Source organism: Polyodon spathula, chromosome 3 (genome assembly GCF_017654505.1).
Source record: "Polyodon spathula isolate WHYD16114869_AA chromosome 3, ASM1765450v1, whole genome shotgun sequence".
Classification (NCBI taxonomy): domain Eukaryota; kingdom Metazoa; phylum Chordata; class Actinopteri; order Acipenseriformes; family Polyodontidae; genus Polyodon; species Polyodon spathula.
The window spans coordinates 3,576,108-3,595,563 of record NC_054536.1 but is presented as its reverse complement, the minus strand read 5'-3'; the positions used below and the strand labels follow the sequence as shown (position 1 = coordinate 3,595,563).

At 37.6% G+C, this 19,456-nt stretch overlaps 1 protein-coding gene across 1 annotated transcript in view; it reads left to right on the top strand.

Moving 5' to 3' along the window:
- LOC121310439 (receptor-type tyrosine-protein phosphatase N2-like) overlaps nucleotides 1-17,495 on the top strand; it is a 243,618-nt gene extending 226,123 nt beyond the window's left edge. The window contains exons 18-23 of the mRNA XM_041243621.1: nucleotides 1,360-1,479; nucleotides 2,498-2,664; nucleotides 5,513-5,566; nucleotides 7,613-7,677; nucleotides 12,169-12,242; nucleotides 14,742-17,495. Of these exons, the coding sequence (XP_041099555.1) occupies nucleotides 1,360-1,479; nucleotides 2,498-2,664; nucleotides 5,513-5,566; nucleotides 7,613-7,677; nucleotides 12,169-12,242; nucleotides 14,742-14,813 (552 nt within the window). The 3' untranslated portion in view covers nucleotides 14,814-17,495. The remainder of the gene's footprint in view (nucleotides 1-1,359; nucleotides 1,480-2,497; nucleotides 2,665-5,512; nucleotides 5,567-7,612; nucleotides 7,678-12,168; nucleotides 12,243-14,741) is intronic.
- Nucleotides 17,496-19,456: the final 1,961 nt, after the last annotated feature.

Below are 19,456 nucleotides of genomic sequence, written 5' to 3'. Positions count from 1 at the left end.
AGGAGCTGTGCTTCTCTCTCTGCTTTTTTACCATACAGTCAAACAATTATATGGTTTTAAATTGCATTTATTAGTGTATCTATCTATCTATCTATCTATCTATCTATCTATCTATCTATCTATCTATCTATCTATATATTATATATATATATATATATATATATATATATATATATATATATATATATATATATCTATATATATAGATATGACATATCTATAGATTAACGTTGACGCATTACACAGATGCTTCAGGGTCATCAGAATAGCAACATTCAACATTGAAATAAAAAAAATAGCTGTCCTACTGCCTACAATCTACGTGGGTTTTTATTACGCTTGTATAGAAAGCCTGGTCTAAAACTTGAACTCATGAGCACAGCAGTATAACACAATAAAGACTGCATTACTCACATTGTGTTAGTTTGAATTAATACCGTTTGGGAGCATATTAACATCACAGCATGTACTCATATGTTACCTTTCTTATGGTTATACAAACATCTAATGCATTAAAGAAAATACTTCATTTTGTTTCCTTATGTTTATTAATTGGATATGTGAAATACATAACGTAACGTTTAAAAACATTGTTGTATTCGTTTGCATTTCTCCTAGGCTACACCACAGTCTAGTGCACTGCTTTGCTTGTGCTTACTGGGGACGGTGGGGGCATAAAAAATGACGACTGCCGGGAAGCCCTGCACTAAAGATACCAAAAGAAAGAGAAATAAAACCTGCAGTGCTGTGTGGACGTGAAGCTTGTACCCCGGCGAGTGTATCAGTTACTATGAGTGGAAAGACAAGGCACCCTGTGAAACCCTGAAAGAAACATCTCGAGAGGGATGACCGGAAGAGCACACGGCATTTAATAAGGGTTTGCTAGGCCCCGAGCATTGCCACGCCACACACACTGCAGGCCTGCTATTTCAAATAATCATTAAAGGAAACAGAATGAAATGCATTTAAGTTCTCCAAATCGTTTTGTCTTTGCTGTCTAATTGTAAATCCTTGGTTTTCAACAGCATTCATTTTATTCTAGAACATGGATCTGCAATTCACAAAGCCAAAAAAAAAAAAAAAAAAAAAAAGATGACATGGCTTTTGCTCAGGGGACAGGATAATGTTGATAATTTAATGTGTGCATTCCTCAGACAATATTTCTTACAAATCGCATTTCCTGTCTGTTTCTGTCAAGAATTTTACGCAGCTGCACAATAAAACCCATATAATGGGAATGACTCAATTTCCTCTGACTGGACTGGATTTGAATTGTGTGCCTGAGTGCAGTGTTTATACATGTCACACATTAATTAGGCAGTCACAATGTGACCGTGGGCTCTCTCTCTTTGTCTGCAGATGGTCTGGGAGAACGGCTGTGTCGTTATTGTGATGCTGACACCACTGACTGAAAATGGAGTCAAGCAGTGCTACCACTACTGGCCAGATGAGGGTTCAAACCTCTACAATATTTATGAGGTACTTAATAAGATTTCACGTTGTGTTGGAAGAATCGACCTTATTTGTAATTTTAATATTTAACAAGAATACTTAAGAATTCCTGCATGGAGATGAGTCCACAGCTTTACAAGCTTCAATTTGGACAAAATCATTGTGAAATGTACAGCTGTGGCTAAAAGTTTTGCATCACCCTATAGAATTAACTCATTTTGCTTCATAAAGTCAAATGAAACCTGCTGAATAATGTTACGTTAACATATTGAATTGCATACCGCTGTCATTTTCCATATACGTAATGAAAAACTGTCAAAAATTAAAAAATGTGACATTACGAAATCTGACATGAAATACTGTACCACTTTTGTGACTTTTGTGATATAATTTCGTAGTTTCTTTCATTACATGATATTAAATAAAATATCAAAACTGTATTAATGCTAAGTTGGCAAATTAAAAAGATTTCAAACAAAACAAAAGGCAGAATTTTTTTTTCCTTTTTTTCATTTTCTTTATGGGATCAGGAGTTACTGTGTAAAATCAAATGTTTAACAATTAAACATACATACTGTAGGCAACAAATTATTAACTCTTTAATGATTATTTTTAATTACTTAGACTATACTTTGGACACTCGGAAAATAACATTGAAGCGTAAAATATATAAACACTAAAATGTGTTTATAATCTGTAGCATAATATTTATGTTTAATTTCTAAACACTTGATTTACTATTATACTGAACCTTAAAATCTAAAAATGGTGAATTGACCCTTAGTTTGTTTGAGAAAACTGCAGTTCTGCATGCAACACATATTTGTTTATGAATCTAAATCCAAATGGCTTAACATCTGCTTGTTTTATTGCTTGAATTTATACCAAAAATAAATTTTCCCAACTAAAGAAGTTTATATTGCGAGTGCAAAACTGTTAATTGAACTGGGCCTTTAAATAAAAGCTCACATCAGTTCATTTCAATTATTTAAACTTGATTTAAACTAATTCAGCTTTTTGTTTTTATGCCCGTTCTTCTGTGAAGGTAAATCTTGTATCTGAGCACATCTGGTGTGAGGATTTCCTGGTGCGAAGCTTCTATCTGAAGAACCTGCAAACGAACGAGACACGCACGGTGACACAGTTCCACTTCCTCAGCTGGATGAACCAGAGCGTCCCCGAGTCCACCAGGTCCCTCCTGGACTTCCGCAGGTACACATCCTGGCCTGCCTGGCATGGGCCTGTCAAAACCAGCACAGAGCCTGGCACGGGTCTGTCAAAACCAGCACCACCCCTGGCACGGGTCTGTCAAAACCAGCACCACCCCTGGCACGGGTCTGTCAAAAACCAGCACCCAGCCTGGCACGGGCCTGTCAAAAACCAGCACCGAGCCTGGCACGGGCCTGTCAAAACCGGCACCCAGCCTGGCACGTCTAATTCAAGTTCTGTGCATGCTTTGATATGGTTTTTCTTTTCTTTAGTTTTTAGTTTCTTTTTTTTAACAAATTGAAATTACAGTGCGCGGCGAACCATTGGGGTTTACAACACAACTGTTTTAAATAAGCAACCCTGCTGTCTCTGGTTAACTGTGTCTGGGTTTTTAATATCAATGCTGATGCTTTCCAATTAAAAGTAATCAATCCCTATCTAAAGCCTCTGTCGTGGAAAATCCAGCAACTTAGCATCAGCTCTTTCTTAATGTGCAAGTTCAAATACAGCTTTTAATGGAGATCAAAATTATAGTGTGTTTCATGCAACAAATCGCAAGGCAAAAAAGTATGTGAACTCGAGTTGTATTAAAATAATGCAAGCTCCTCTAGCTGTGCAGCATGTGAACAGCATGTGAGCTGTACCAGGACCTTGCATTGGGTAGGTTAGTGTGGCTTCGGCAGGTTAACCCCTCTAGTGCTCAAAGACTGCTGTCATTATAATTAACGGAATGGCAGAGGCTTATATGGGGAAGGACTTTGCACGCTACTAAGTGTCTTATTTTCACTTCTGTTTTCAGTGTTAATAAAAGTGGCCAATGCAATATATAAATATGTTGATCATTTCTCATGAAATCTATAAATATTGCCCAGTATATATTTTTTGGACAGTACAGGCATAGTTTTTAAGAATTTGAAAGTTGTATGAAAAACTATGATTCTGTATATTTGTTCAGTAGTATGTCCTGTTGCTACATCATGTTATAGATAGTAGAAGAAATGTTATGGAAAGAGAATATAATTGTGTACAGTGTCCAGCTAGAGAAGAGAGACTGTTCAATATTTTGGCTTTGGACTAGCTTGTCAGTCGAATTAAACATTTTCTTAAGCGTATAGGGAGAAAAATGTACACTTTAAAGAAAGATCACAAAGCTTAAAGAGTAAGTAGTGGGGTTCAGAAAAATATAGCATTATACAACCCCATGTGTTGCTACAACTGTTTTAACAATATACCTGGAATTTTTCATTTAATTTTAAAATTGTAAGATTGTGAATCTTTAAACTTTAGACAAAAAAAACACCCCGTTTAAGCTTTTTTTTTTTTTTTTTCAAAACGGCCACTCTAGTGCACTAGGGTCTGAGATCTGTCCTTTAAAAACGCTACAGGAAGAGCGATTTAAAAAAAAACCAAAACCAAAAAAACCAAAACATAAAAACATGTGCTCTGGCTTTTCAGTTCCGTACCGCATCGTGGATGGTTATTGTTGTGTTATCTGTTTGACAGTGTGGACAATAATCCTGACACTGTCAGTGCTTTTTGAAAAGATCTTTGAAACAGACTTTAAAATGACAGGTACGTTATTTAAACAATTTTAGCAACATGTGGGGACGTGTAACGCTATATTTTTGGGAGCTCCACTACTTGCTTGTTAAAGATGAATCACGCTATATGTGAGGGCTTGTTCAAATATAACCCACGCTTTCCTTTCTTGCTGCGTGCCCCAGTATTTACTAACCCTGCTACTCACATTCCAATCAACACACTCTTTTATTTTTTTTGCCAGCTAATTAGCGGTTGCCAGTGTCATTTTTGTGATGTTGCAGCTAGTAATATGAGCCCAGTTGCATAGTCACAAAAGTGATCATTGGAAACTGTGAATCTGCAGCAGGGACAATGTGGGAAGCCCCCATTTCACAGCCTCTAATGAACTTTGACCTTTGCTTGCTAATGGTTTGCATGACGGGTTCCCTCTTTTGTTTACAATGAATTAAAGGGCTGGTTTGTATTACTAATTGCTCCCCTTCTTAATTAAGGCTTCTCATATGCTTTCTGGAAACATTGTTAATTGATTGCTTTATTAATAAGTGTCCGGGTTAGTGCCTCTATGTCTGTAGGATTATAGGATATATCATTTGTACCATTCATGTACATATAGTAAACAGGATATAACAACACACACACACACACACACACACACACACACACACACACACACACACACACACACACAGAGTTTGTTTTCAGACATCTGTACTTGATGAACTACAGAAAAAGATACTGTCGTCACAGTGACCTTTATTATTATTATTATTATTATATTATTATTATTATTATTATTATTATTATTATTATTATTATTAATTTAGGAATTTAGGAAATGTTGTAGACGACTGATATACAGTAGGTTACCAGTAAAAAAAAAAAAAAAAAAAAGAATTTGAACAAAACTAAATTGCTTCTAACTTTTCCTTGGTAAAAGAACAAAACAAAGACATTATTAACATTCTTCATTAAGTTTTTATTTTGTGTTATTATTATTTTACAAGCACTCTCTCAGAGGGTTTAGCCTGGTAGAATTGACCTCTGGAAACATCCAGTTAAGCACACATTTCAAACCCATAGACCTTGACCAAGTGTATCACGCTATGAGAAGTGTTAAAGATGAAAAGTGCCGTGGGTGCAGTCAATCAGCAGACACACAGGAGATCACAGTGCACTGCTGCAGCATTTTAGCAAACAAAAGAATTCATGTTTGTATACAAACTGCCTGCCTAGTACCAGCATTGTAATATTTTATATAATTTTAAGCACATTTTAATATTAATGACATTCTTCTTTTGTGTTGTTGCAGGAAAGTAAACAAGTGCTACCGGGGACGCTCCTGTCCAATAATTGTCCACTGCAGGCAAGTAACCCTGTATTAAACTACAATGAGGACGAATTGTACCCCTAGCAAGGAGGTTTCAATTGAATGGACTGGTCATTCGTAGAACACGTCAACAATATTTTAGTTTTCTTTGTTACCTTCATGTACAGCCGGTTGCTCTTTTTTTGTATTCTTTTTGCAGTAAAAGTGGTTCGCGTCACAACCATGCTATTTCAATTCTGTGATTATACTGGTGTTTATATGCCCAACATGGCTTTATAAGTTGCCATTTTATTTTAGGGTGGCCATGCTAGAATGAAGCAACCACATTTTCTGGGAGAGTGGGAGAGAGAGAACATTGGCTAACAGAAAAGACTGGACTAGTATTAAAGGAAAATCGAGAATGAAAGAGGCTCGCTCTCTTGACACCAGTTGAAATTGTAATGCTGTACAACAGATGGCTTTAAACAAAGCAAAGCTATAGAGTTTGAAGGCTGTATTGTAAGCACTCCAAGGCAGACATCGTAATAGGATGTCAGATGTTCCCTCGATATTGAACCAAGTGATTTGATGTCCATCCCTTTATCATTGATCAGCCTTTTAATGAGAATTGTACAGAATGGTGTTTGAAAGATAGCCACTATGAATTTTTAGTACACAGAAATATGTGTAAAAAATTAATTAGCAGAGAATTCCGTATAGCTGCAATTATCCTCCCCTGTCCGTATTCTGACACACGACAGCATCACCTCTGTCTCCTGGTAGCTGTTCAAACACGATGGAGCAGATTGTGAGGCTTTGCAGGAGCTGCTTTTGCTGCTAAAGAATGATAATCGGTTTGCTTTTTTTCAAAGCAAACTATTTCCTGTTGACTGGCTGTGATTGGCAAATAGTTAGAACTGAGGGCTCAGAGAAAATTAGGAAATGCACCGAGGCATCTGTCTGGGAAATGAAGACAGTGACTTGCTGTTTTAACTGCAGCAGCTGTCACCTTCATAGACGTCTTCACTTTGCAAATGAACCGATTCCTTTAGGCATTCAGAACGTATTCTCATGTGCACAGCATTTGGAAAGCATGTTTTCTAGTCTATAGCTTTTATAATTCCTACCTTTAAAAGCCTTTTGGTTGTTAAAACTGAATCTTTGAAATTGGAAAGATGGAGAGGGGAGGGGTAGTTGTGGTAATATATTATCCAAGCTGTCCTTTGCTATGCATACAACATGCATACACTACGCAACATGTCCTGGGCAGTTAGCACAAAGATACAGTTTGCATAATGCTCTATTTTTCTGCTCCAATACCAACACACTTATATTATTATTAAAATATAATGTGGATTTTGTTCTTTTTCTGCGGCATTTAAATACAAACAGACGCTTAACTTGCATTTAACACATCATGACAACAATTAATTGGCAAAACTGGAAATAAATCTAGTTTGTTTGACTTCATTTTATTTCTTTTTATTGAAGCATTCTGTTTTATTGTATTGGGGTAAAAAAAGAAAAGGAATGTATATATATATATATATACACACACACACACACACACACACACACACACACACACACACACACACACACACACACACACACACACACACACACACACACACATATATATATATATATATATTGCCTTTTTGGGAAAAACCTTGCATACGACAACAAAAATGCCATGTGAATGTACTGTTTGCATTGCTGTTGATTACTAAAATCTTATTTATTCATTGAGATGTTGTTTACTTACTGTTATGCTTGTTCATGGTGTTTACCACATGGGATTCAGTGTAAACTAGACCCTTGACTGTGTCTGATTCTGGAGCTTCTGAAGCCATTGAAACAGAGCACATGTTCTGATCGCATCTCAACACCTTCCACCAGTGAACTCGAAGCAAACAAGCCTATTGTATATGCTCAAGAAACCGCATGACAACAACCACAAATATTTAAATTCAAAACGAGCAGTCTGTTGTGATTAAAGAAGAAACACACACACACTCGTCGCTAAACAAAACTGTTCAAAATAAAGGCTTGTGTCTTTTTATGGCAGTGCTAATGGTGCTTTCTTGTCATTATTTGCAGTGATGGCGCAGGAAGAAGTGGGACGTACATTCTGATTGACATGGTTCTCAATAAGATGGCTAAAGGTGGGAGGCGACAGGCTTTTCTTCCTCTTAATGCGTGTGTGGCGCTGTTGCTAAGGAAACAGAGGCCTCGACATTCACTAGAAGGCCTTGCAATAAATTAGGGGAGCGATGTAGCCTTTAGTTGATTGTTCAAAGGATGTGTATGCCATAAAAAATGTAGAGCTAATTAGTTCTTTAACAAATGGACTGTTCAGAACGAAATGAGAATGAAAGAATTATTAAATAACTCCTACACGCTGAACTGAAATGGTAGATTTGTAAGGATGACTTTAATTCCAATAGTATTGCTGTTTTTAATGTGTATACTTTTACTTTTAATTTAAAACTAAAGTTTCATGATCTGCCTAATTTAACCTATAAAAATGTCCACTCATGTCAACAATACAATTGCAAAATAAAATTGTCCGCATGTTGTATATTTTAGCTTGTACAAGAGCCAGTGCTTTGTGTAGTGAGCACATCAGCATTTTCAGCAGCTGTAATATCCACCCCCCTTCTCCTGGTATTGCTGCTCAGATAGATGCAGTACAGAGAGATATCAGAACCTGTTTCTCAAGAATGAGCCATGTAAAGCTTCTGAATAATCAGCACCTGCCATTCAGAAGACTGGACAATTTGTATCCCTATATTAAAATATATAAATAATTGAAAACGATTTTAAATACAGTGTTTTCAGTACAAAACATGTGTCTCTAAGCAACAAAAAGAGATAAGGAAAAGTTTCCCAGCAAGGTTTGACTTCATCACGTAAGGACACTTAGAATGTAATTTATTGACGCTATTGTATGATGCGATGTCAAATTCCGTTCCAGCTATGGGCTTAGTGTTGCATAATACAGAACAAGTCATGTGAAACTAGCACAAGAAACAATGAGAGACCCCCCTTTTGATAGGTCACCCGTTTGTTTGTTCATGACTTGGTCCCCTTCAGCCTATAGTGTGCACGATTTAAAATCTCCTGACCGGCGATTTGGCTCTCGCCTTCATGAAAGATCAAAGGGCAAAGCGAGCATCTTAACCCTGCTGTGCGGGGCTTTTCCCAGGCTGTCAAACTGTGAGGCAGCCAAAGGTTTTGTTCTGACAGGAATTTCGGCCTAGCCTGTTAGGCCTAGGCCCTCTTTGTCTGGCCTGAGAAGTTTGAGGCCCAGGTTGAAGCCCCAGCGCTCATCAACATGATCAAAGGCCTGCAGCCTGGACACACAATCTTTCTCCCTTTTTTCCTGTTCTTGAAGAATGAATTGTACATTACTCAAGAATGCCATTTTTCTTTCCCCAAGACTTTTTGTAGAGTGTTCCTCCAAACTATAGAGTCCAACACTTCTTAACATGAAAGTGTAAGTGCACTTTGAGACCGGGCCCAGCTGCATTACCAGCCTTCTGCTTGCTTTTTTTTTTTTTCAATAGGCCTTTGAGATCTTGAGCTTTCCCTTGTGCTTGCTTGAAGAAAAGAGATTTTTCTTTTAGTGAATCTCAAATAAATTAGTTATTATTCTGTCCTCCAATGTCTAGTTTATTAAAACATCAACAAAAGCCCAGTTGTTAATGTTAAAGCATGTGAATTAAAGCGTGTGAAACTGAATAGAAATGCCTCAAGAACAGCAAAATAATGTATGTAAATTTAAGGCTCAAACAATTACGTGTTAAAATTAAAAATAGAAGAGATATTTTGAAAAATTTAAAACATGCCTAACTATGATGTTTTCATAATCGAACTATCTCTTTATAAAACAAAAGTCTATAATAATGCACTGCATGTTTAAAATGTTCGGAGTGTTTTTTTTTTTGTTTGTTTTGTTGTTTTTCTTTCCTGTAAAGCTTACTCTTTTTAAAAACACACACAGACAAAAAAAGAAGAAAAAAATCATGAGCCCCATAATGCACTTGGCCCATAGCCCAGCATCCGTAGCAGGAAGATCATGTAGTCGAGTCCTCATTTGCTCAAGACCTGGGTAGCATGGCTTCTTCACGGGTATGCCAGTGTTCATTAAGCAGAGAGCGAGGGCTTGTGCCAGCTTCTCACTCCATGGTGTCAAGCGTGCTGCCTTTGTGGCTGGGAACTGTGCCATCTAACCACACGTGAGGTGTGTGAGCCGGAGTGGCAGCTTCAGATTCATATATATATATATATACCTTTGCTATGGTATAATGTGCCTACATGATGCCTGTAGGGTTAAATGCAAAGGAATAGTACTTTATTACATCATTTACTATGTAGTAAATGGAACCACAAACACATTAATAGATTTATGAGTGAGTAGTTACAATGGCATCAAAAGCCTATTAGTATCGCCACATACTGAAACATTGGAAAGTTGGCTCTTTTGACCAAAAACACACAGGCACATAAGTTGCTTGGAGATCGCTTATGGACAATAGTTTTCAAGTATTTCCACAAATTCTCAATAGGATTCAAGTCAGGACTTTGACTGGGCCACTCAAGGACATTCACTTTTTTATTCTTAAGCCACTCCAGTGTAACTTTGGCCTTGTGCTTTGCATTGTCCTGCTGAAAGGTGAATTTTTGCCCAGTGTTAAGTCTTTAGCACACTGAAACAGGTTTTCCCTATAGTGTTTGTATGTACTTTGCTCCATATATTTTTCCTTCAATCCTAGCAAGCTTTCCGGTCCCTGCTGAGGAGAAGCATCCCCATAGCATGATGCTGCCACCACCATGCTTGACTGTAAGGATGTTGTTGACTGGGAGATGTGTTGTATTAGACCAAAAAGTTTCAATTTGGTCTTGTCTGACCACAACACCTTTTGCCACATTTTTGCAGGATCACTCAGGTGCTTTGTTGCAAACTCCATGGGAGCTTTGAAATGGGTTATTTTTAGTAATGGCTTCCTTCTTGCCACCCTGCCATACAAGCTACTTTTGTGAAGTGTTCTGGATATTGTTGACTGATACACATTTTGCACATTTTCTCTCATCTCAGCCATTGAACTCTGTAGCTCTTTCAAAGTTGTTGTTGTCCTCACAGTGGCATCCCTCGCCAGTTTCCTTCTTACCCGGCTGCTCAGTTTGGAGGGACGACTTGATCTAGGCAGTGTCTGGGTGGTACAATGCACCTTTCGTTTCTTCATGACTGAAGACTGTGCTCACAGGGATTTTCAGAGACTAAGATATTTTTTTGTACCCTTCTCCTGATCTGTGCTTTTCAATGACTTTATCCCTGACTTGCTTTGAAAGCTCCTTGGTCTTCATGGTTGAGTCTTTGCTTGAAATACACTACCTGACCAAGTAATCTCACAGAGACAGGTGTATATTTTTATTCTGAAATCATGAGAACCACTAATGTTGCACTCAGACAGAGGCCATTCAACTATTTGTGTTGCTTGTTAAGGTCATTTTGTGCACCTGAATTAATTTAGGTTTGCCACAGCAAAGGGTTTGAATACTTATGCAATCATGACTTTTCCATTTTTATTTCATATTAATTATCTATTTACTTCTTTCTTTTTGTTTTTGCTTTGAATGTGTGGAGTAGGTTGTGTATATGTAGCATTAAAGCAACAAAATGTGAAAACTGTGAGAGTGTCTGAATACATTGTCCAAGTAATTAATATATATATATATATATATATATATATATATATATATATATATATATATATATATATATATACACCACAATTGATACATCATTATAACGAACCCCCCTGGGACCTGGAGAAATGTTCGTTATATCAGGTTGTTCACTATAATAGGGTTTGGCAATTTGCTGTATCAGAATAATGAAGAAACGCCCAAATTGAATTAAACATCTTTATACTGTATACCGTAGTTTTTTCAAGATAACTTCACATTGATCCACATTTAAACTATATATTTAAAAGAAAACAGTAAAGAAATGAAAAGATTAAAAAAAGTACACTTACATGGTGAATACAGTAATTACGAGCCCTTTCTCTTAAAAAACATACCCAGCGTAGATTGCTTCATATTTTTCGTGCTTTTCTCAATGCACGTTGCCATGGTTGCAGTTTTTGTGAAGATGGCAATGGCTGCATACGTCACACATGATTCACACTACAATAGATTATCTATGAATCAGCCTTATCTTCGAATTAGCCCACCAAGGTCTTTTTCCACTGAGAGAGTAACACATTCACACTGGAGAAAGCTCAGTGTCAGTCACTACCGAGATCATTTTATCCAGGTAGACTTTGTAAAAGTGATCAATCTAATGGGGCTAATTTCCTTTGAAAAAAAAAACTGTTCTTGCTGCCTGGATCGTTAAAAAAGGGGGGTTCATTATAGTGAAGTTAGACTGTGTGTGTGTGTGTGTGTGTGTGTGTGTGTGTGTGTGTGTGTGTGTGTGTGTGTGTGTGTGTGTGTGGCATGCATGTAATCATTTCGAATGGTCAGTCTGAATGTATTCTTGTCAGTGGCAGTGCTGATTCAAGGGGAGCTCGAGAGCAGGAGATTGACAGGTGCAGGCTGGATTATCTGGTGCTTTGAACTCGGTCTAATTTGTGGTTTTGTTGCAGGTGCTAAAGAGATTGATATTGCTGCTACACTGGAGCACTTGAGGGACCAAAGACCAGGCATGGTCCAAACAAAGGTAGTGTCATTAAACCTGCTGGGATGGGAATGCATTGCTGTGTGAGAAGGGGGTGCGGAGGGGAGGCCGTTAAGGGTTTCCATTTCTGTGCATGACTGACCAAGAAAAGACTGATTTAAACACTTGCCTTAAATATAAAACATCCCCTCGTAATCTGCTTGACACCTATGCCATAAGTTCATGGGTTTTAATGCTACTTTTTTTATCAACAATTATGCTGTAAACTATTAAAACCATACCTGGTAATAAATGCCTATATGCATCGTTTCATGAAATGCAAATAAAAGCCAAACAACAAAAGCTTTACCATCGTCACATGCGGTAAGTCTTCCTAACAACGTCTGCTAAGAAATAAATCATAATAATAACGTATTGTCTCTCTCACATGAACGTGCCTGAAGGAATATGTTCATGGTTTATCATTCCTGTGTACCTCAGAATGCCCTACAAGGCACAGTTTGAGAGGCACTGAGAACGGAGAAGGATTTTTAAAGCACTCCTTTTTTAATGCCTGGCTCTGCAGTAACGCACTCCAAAACAGCATAATGAAGTAGGATAAGATCCATGTTTAATCTTTAATCAGCCTTGGAAACAGTACTCAGAAGGTCTGCTGCTTACTTGCAAGGTCGTACATTTGCAGCCAATAACACGCAGAATGGACTCCTGCAGCGTCGGTAGGTTTGGTGTTGCTTGCACACAGAACTTGTTTTATTCCTTGAGATGTGTGAATGTATTAATACGTGATTGATGTATGTAGGTTTGGGGGGGGCACATAGCTAGAACAGTCTTATTGCTTTGGTCTGTGAAACCATTCAGACGTCACCAAATTCTGGACTCTTGAATTCCTGACCGTTTAAAAAACAAAATAAAAACATTGTAAGTACCTAATTCATTCATCCAGACGCGTGGCAAATTTAAAATATCTGATTACATGCCAGCAGGACGCTCTCTCACTCTCTCTCCAGAGAATTTGTTTTGATGGATTTAAACAAACCATGCACTCTCACCGCTGAATACAAATGAGGAATAACAGGCTTTCAGAGTCATTTAAGACTGCGGATTAAAAGTCAGGTTGGAAATGTCAATTACAGCGAGTCTTCTAGCAAAATTAGACACTGTTACTCTGTAAATGCCATTCAGTTTCTGGTGTGAAGTGTGCCAGTGTTCCAGAATTTACATACAGGTTTTATGAAGTCCTCCTTTAATTAAGTGTTCATTGTCTGACCCAGTATCCTTGGGGAGGGGCATTGACCTTTTTATTTTACAAGCCAGGGAGTATAACAAGGCAGTTAAAGAAGCTAAAGACATTTGGATGTCTCCTTTGTTGTTTGCTTGTTGTTTTGAGTGCATTGCTGAGCCTCACTATTTTACATAGGCCTCTAACATGTAGATTCCACCACTAGCTAACAGTGTTCGAGGATATACAGTATTGTTTAGCTTCTGTGTGAATTGGTATTTGTAATACTTTAAAAATAAAATATCGACAGAGTTTAACAAACGGATTATTCATTTAAAAAATAAGTCTACTTAAAACCCACCAGCATAATGCCACAGTATAAAAAAAAGCTAACTTGAAGACACCTTCCTGGCAATATCTTCCTTTCTTTGCAAGAATACAATTTAGATCAATTCTTTATTTAATTCCCGAAGGTTTATACCCTGAATCAGTCACACCTCTTTCCCCCTTGCCTGTGTGTTTTGGCACCACCTACTGGCCCCATTTAGTAAAACTTGCTCACTGTTATTTAAACTCCTACTGTGGATTATGGTACAGTAAGTCATTCTTTTTACTAAACTGCACTAAACTAAAGTCCTCAAACTCACACCTGGCCTAGATACATTTTGCTGCAGTAAACACCTGTTTTGAAGTTAGGAGCCATAAATCCACAATTGTTTGAGGAAAAGCTGAAAACAGAGCCCTGGGACATTCCTGATCTCCAGCTACTGCACTGATAAAACATGAAGCACCTTCTGACTTGCCAGCATGCAGGGTAATGTTATAGGTACACATGGCATATTGTACAGTCTGAACCATTGCTACAGTATAACAAGTGTTATAGGACAATTCTAGGTGATTCAGCTCAGAAAGCTGGCTTAGAGCCCAGAGTCTGAATGTGTTATAACAGTATTTTTATGGTGTGATATTGCATGGCATAGAGGCAGATATCTTCCAAACATCTAACCTGAACACCTAACTGGCTGGCTGGTTGTGGAAAGGTCATTGTCAAATCCCTGTCTTCTATAGCTTGCCTAGTGATGTGTGTTTTTGCTAGCTTAGTTTCTCTTTGTGTCAGCAGTGTGGTTTCAGACACAGAACACCCCTCTGTGTGCCCCACTTTACCAGTTTTGTTTGTTATCCTCAAGAGTAAACATTGATTAAAACCCATTATTATTAATAATAATAATAATAATAATAATAATAATAATAATAATAATTTGAAAACCTCATCCTAACAAGATGATTCAGTGCTGAAATGTCGCCTCTCTCTCCCTCCACAGGAGCAGTTTGAGTTTGCATTGACAGCCGTTGCAGAGGAGGTGAATGCGATACTGAAAGCTCTTCCACAGTGAGAGTTCAGAGCGGCTTCAGATACTCACAGCTCTTCCACAGTGAGAGTTCAGAGCTGCTTCGGCTCCCAGAGGATTCTTCTTTAGGTTCTGTATCCTGTCAGTCGATGTTGTACGAAAAACCGGGACCTGATCTCTTAACTGTGTATCTTTTTATTGTAATCTGTTAAAAAAAAAAAAAAATACTAAAAATGGTTCAACAGATGTTTTTTTGGTTTTTTTTTTTAATAATAAATTAACCGATCTAAAATTGGTTTAGATACGTCTGCCTGCTGTGGATCAGTTCAATAAATGAATAGGGCATTTTAGTGAAATTTCCAAGAGCTTGTCCCCATTGAATTCCATTGTATTCTGGCCAGGGCATTTCAATGTGGTGAGGATGTAAAACACACAGGCCTCTTTTAATGCCTTTTCATATAAAATACGTTAACATTCTGCCATTGCAGTGATTAAAACTCAATAATAATAATAATAATAATAATAATAATACAAAACTCATCATGAAAGCTTGTTCTGATCCACACTTGAAACTTCATTATTCTGACCTATTTAAATTATAATCGATATCAGTAAAAATATTGGTAGAAATCCAAAGTGTTTGGTTTTACTAAATTTATTATTAACTACAGTTGCAGAAAGTGGTGTTAATAGCAATTAAAGAATAGTCTTTGTCTGTATATAGTCTAGTAATGTAAGACTGATCATGTAGCTTCACCATGTAACAGTTTCGTTCTCAGAGCTGCACAAGACTGCTCACAGTGCCCTGCTTTTGATTTATAAGCTGGTTGTGTGTTGTGTTTTCATTTGTGAAATGTTAAGTATTATAATTTGCTTCCCATTATGTAACCCTCTATAATAAGGCTGTTGAAGCTGCAGCCTCCTGCATCGTTATGTATGTGTGCTTTTATTCTTTTATGTCGTTGACAAAGCCTTCTGGGGTCACTGTAAAAGTAAACCTTTGTCACAGTAACCAGCTGGCGATTCGTTATGATCGGGGTAACTTTTCTTTGTCACTAGTTTCAGCAAGGCCAGGGATTAGGTTGTTAAAACAAGTCTAACCTCTGTATGAACACACTAATAAAAGATCATTGTTTTATTGAATCACAAAAAAGGAGCCGTGTGCATTGAATTAAGTGAGAGAGCTATCACAGTGAATACTGATGCCCTTTCTCTGTTGTTGCACTGGGTCACTGTGCTGTAGATCACAGGCCTCTATAGTATTGGCTGTGCCACTTGCTTTGACCCCAGCTTCTGTTTTTGATGCAGGCTGCAGTCTGTCAGGGAATGAACTATGATGACCAGACTCATTTCTGCTGAGATCATAGACTGAGTGAAATAGACTGAGTGAAACTCTAAGATCTAAAAGAAGTGTAGACTAGCCCTCCACCTACGGCAGTGAGGCGTTCATCTAGCATTTACACAAACCTATCCTTGAGAATGACGCTGCACTGTCACCTGTTTGAAGTCTGTCCACAAAGGGGATCATTTCAGTGCAGACAAATCATGAGTTCAGGCTTTTCTTTGTTTAAATATACAGTTTATGATTTGACATTTACACGTGTGTCTGACTGTTACCAAAATTTAAAAAGCAAACAAATATTTTATTCCAGCTGGCAAGTACTTGTTGAGGTTAGGTTTTGTCCTAAAAGCATTTTTTTTTTTTTTTTTTTTTTTTTTTTAATGTCATACTAAGAATGGTTAGATCTTTTTCAACAAAAGAGATATTAAAGCATGTGATAGTGTCAAAACCTATTTATAATTTCATATTGCTTGGTTAACCATCGTATATTATAACTAAGGTACAGGATGGGCAAATTAAAACAAAATAAATCACACACACACACACACAACACACAAACACAAATTGATACATTTTACACAATTCTAAAGCCAAGACAATGCCCCTCAGTCAATCTTAAAATAATCTTTTAAACAGTCATACTCTGTATGCGGAAGAGTCTTTGCATTACCCCCTCCCCCAGTTCTACATGCAGAGGATTATTTGTATTCTTTTCCCCCTGAGTTCTATATGCAGAAGATTCTTTGTATTCTTTCCCCTTGAGTTCTATATGCAGAAGATTCTTTGTATTATTTTTCCCTGAGTTCTATATGCAGAAGATTCTTTGTATTATTTTTCCCTGAGTTCTATATGCAGAAGATTCTTTGTATTCTTTTCCCCCTGAGTTCTATATGCAGAAGATTCTTTGTGTAATTTTTCCGCTGAGTTATATAAGCGGAAGCTGCTTTGCATTCTTTTTCCCCCTGAGTTTCAGTGAAGACCTTGGAGGTCCAGCCGTTGCTTGAGCCTCCCTTCTACAGGGCGGCTTCCTTATAAAATTGGGTCACCACATCCTTTGCTATTGTGCTGCCTCTTGAATAAAAATGAGTATAAAAAAAGACATTGCCTGATAAAGCTTACTGTCAAAACCAACATGATCTACTCTTGCCGAGAAGAAAGATGTCTGAGATATTGTCACATGCTTGTTTTTCTTTACTTTTCAAACCATTATACTGGCCTACTGCCCCTGTGCTATTTTTTTAATTATTATTTTTAATTTCAGCTTATGTATTTGTACATATTGATTCAAATTATACAAAGTATTTTGTTCTACCTATGTAAAAAAAAAAAAAAAAAAAAACGAATCCCTGAATAAAGAGTCCTGGTTTGTGCTGTGAATACTGCAATGAAGTGGACTCTTCTGTGTCTTGCTTTCTCTTCGGTGTGTTCATTCTTCATTCTGAACAGCATGAGCTGGTGGCAGGGTTGTTGCCAGGACATCTTTGCTCAACATTGCCTGAACCTTTTGGACGGCATTAATAGCCAAGTCCAGGTCCATTACTGTTGCTAATGAACTGAAATGATGTAGCAAAGTGCCATTGCCTTGTCAACTGTGTAACTGAAGGTCCATTACCACAGACAGGTGCAATGCTGTGCTTCAGGTCTGTGTAGGATCATCAATACATCTTGCTCGGATACTGTAGCCTGAAGGTCTTTTGTGTACTTACTGCACTAACAGCAGTGTTTTTAAAGTCTGCATTGGGCTTGTTTTCTGCATCGAGGATAGTGAATCGTGTCTGCATGTCTACAGCAATGACATTATCATTTTGCATTAGTGTCTGACCCACTGGGTATGTGTTATCAACAGAGGTTGAATGAATACACTGCTCAAAGGAGTGGGCATAGAAGACCCAGGCCCCTCTTCAGGTTTCCCTGACCAATGAGTATTGCATGCTGTGATATGAATGTGTAGTAGTAATCTGTAATCAGTACCAGGCAGTGTTTCCCGATCAGCCTGGTCATGTACAGTGACAGTTGTGTTGGCTGATTCAGAATAAACATGGTGCTGGTGCTATATTGCTGTCTGAATCAAGGAGTGTTCCATTATTGAGTGTTCCATCATTGAAAACATAAGTGACTGTTAAAACTAGACAAATGTATGTGACCCGACTGTTACAAATACACACAAACAGTATCAGAACTGAGCAGAATACATATGAAAGGGTGACCATTGTTTTCTAATCCTTCCGAGTTGCAGTGAATTTGGGGCTGTGCAATACTACCAGAACAGCTACCCTAAATTGTGGTTACATGCATTATATTATTTATTGTAATGTTTTATGTTGCCAAATGTGCTTGCAAGGATTTTACTAAAGCACCGAAAAGCATCAGTACATACGTATATCATGTTTAACTATTTATAAAAAAAATTATAAAATAATAACTACAACTATTGTTTCTGTGCATAATACATATTGGCTAATTGTTTGTCTTCCTGAGAAGACATGCAGCTATATAGGTAAAATATAGTTTTAAAAAAGCTACCTATCAGTGATGAAATAAAAGCAAAAAAAAAAGGAAAAAAGAAGGAAAAAAACACACCTGTGTGCCGTTATCTGTGTCAGTTCACCGGCACTCAGAGTATGTTTTCAAAGCATTTACTAGTGTCATATTGTTTTGGGAATCATATTGTTCAATCGAATGCAAATTAAAAGGGTTTGTCGACATGGTATTGCCACCGTCACGGAAATGTAGTTAAACTCACTTGATGAATTAGAAAAAGCACAATCATGTGCCACTAACATCTCCTACCGCCTGATAAAAACAGATGTATGTTTCATTATTTGTTTGTTTAGCAGATGCCTTTATTCAAGGCGACTTACAGAGACTAGGGTGTGTGAACTATGCATCAGAGTCAGGCATCTGCTTATGCCAGTCACTTTCAGCACACTGGTTTAACATGCCCAACACATTTTCTTTCATGTGGCATTTCTACTCTATATAAGGATTTTTTTTTTTTAATAGGGAACAAAAAATTGCAGGCAGAATTTGCTTAGATGTTTATTTTCTCTTAACTTGTAAATACTGCCGGCATCTTTGTCACTTTACAAATCCTATTTAAAAATGTCAGTTCTGAGTGACAGGTTTCATGTTGCAGATTTTAGCAGAGTGTTCTGTTCAGAGGGGTGCATATCCCACGAGGAGGGGTACAGAAGGGGGCTGCAGTAACTACACACTTGACATGACTTTTGTAGACATTAAAGGTTTGCTGACATAAGGGGGTTTAACAGTAGAGTTTTGAGCAAAATGCAGGAGAAAATCTGTCCAGGCGATGTCTCGGAGAAGGGTCTAAAACACGGGAGAGTCC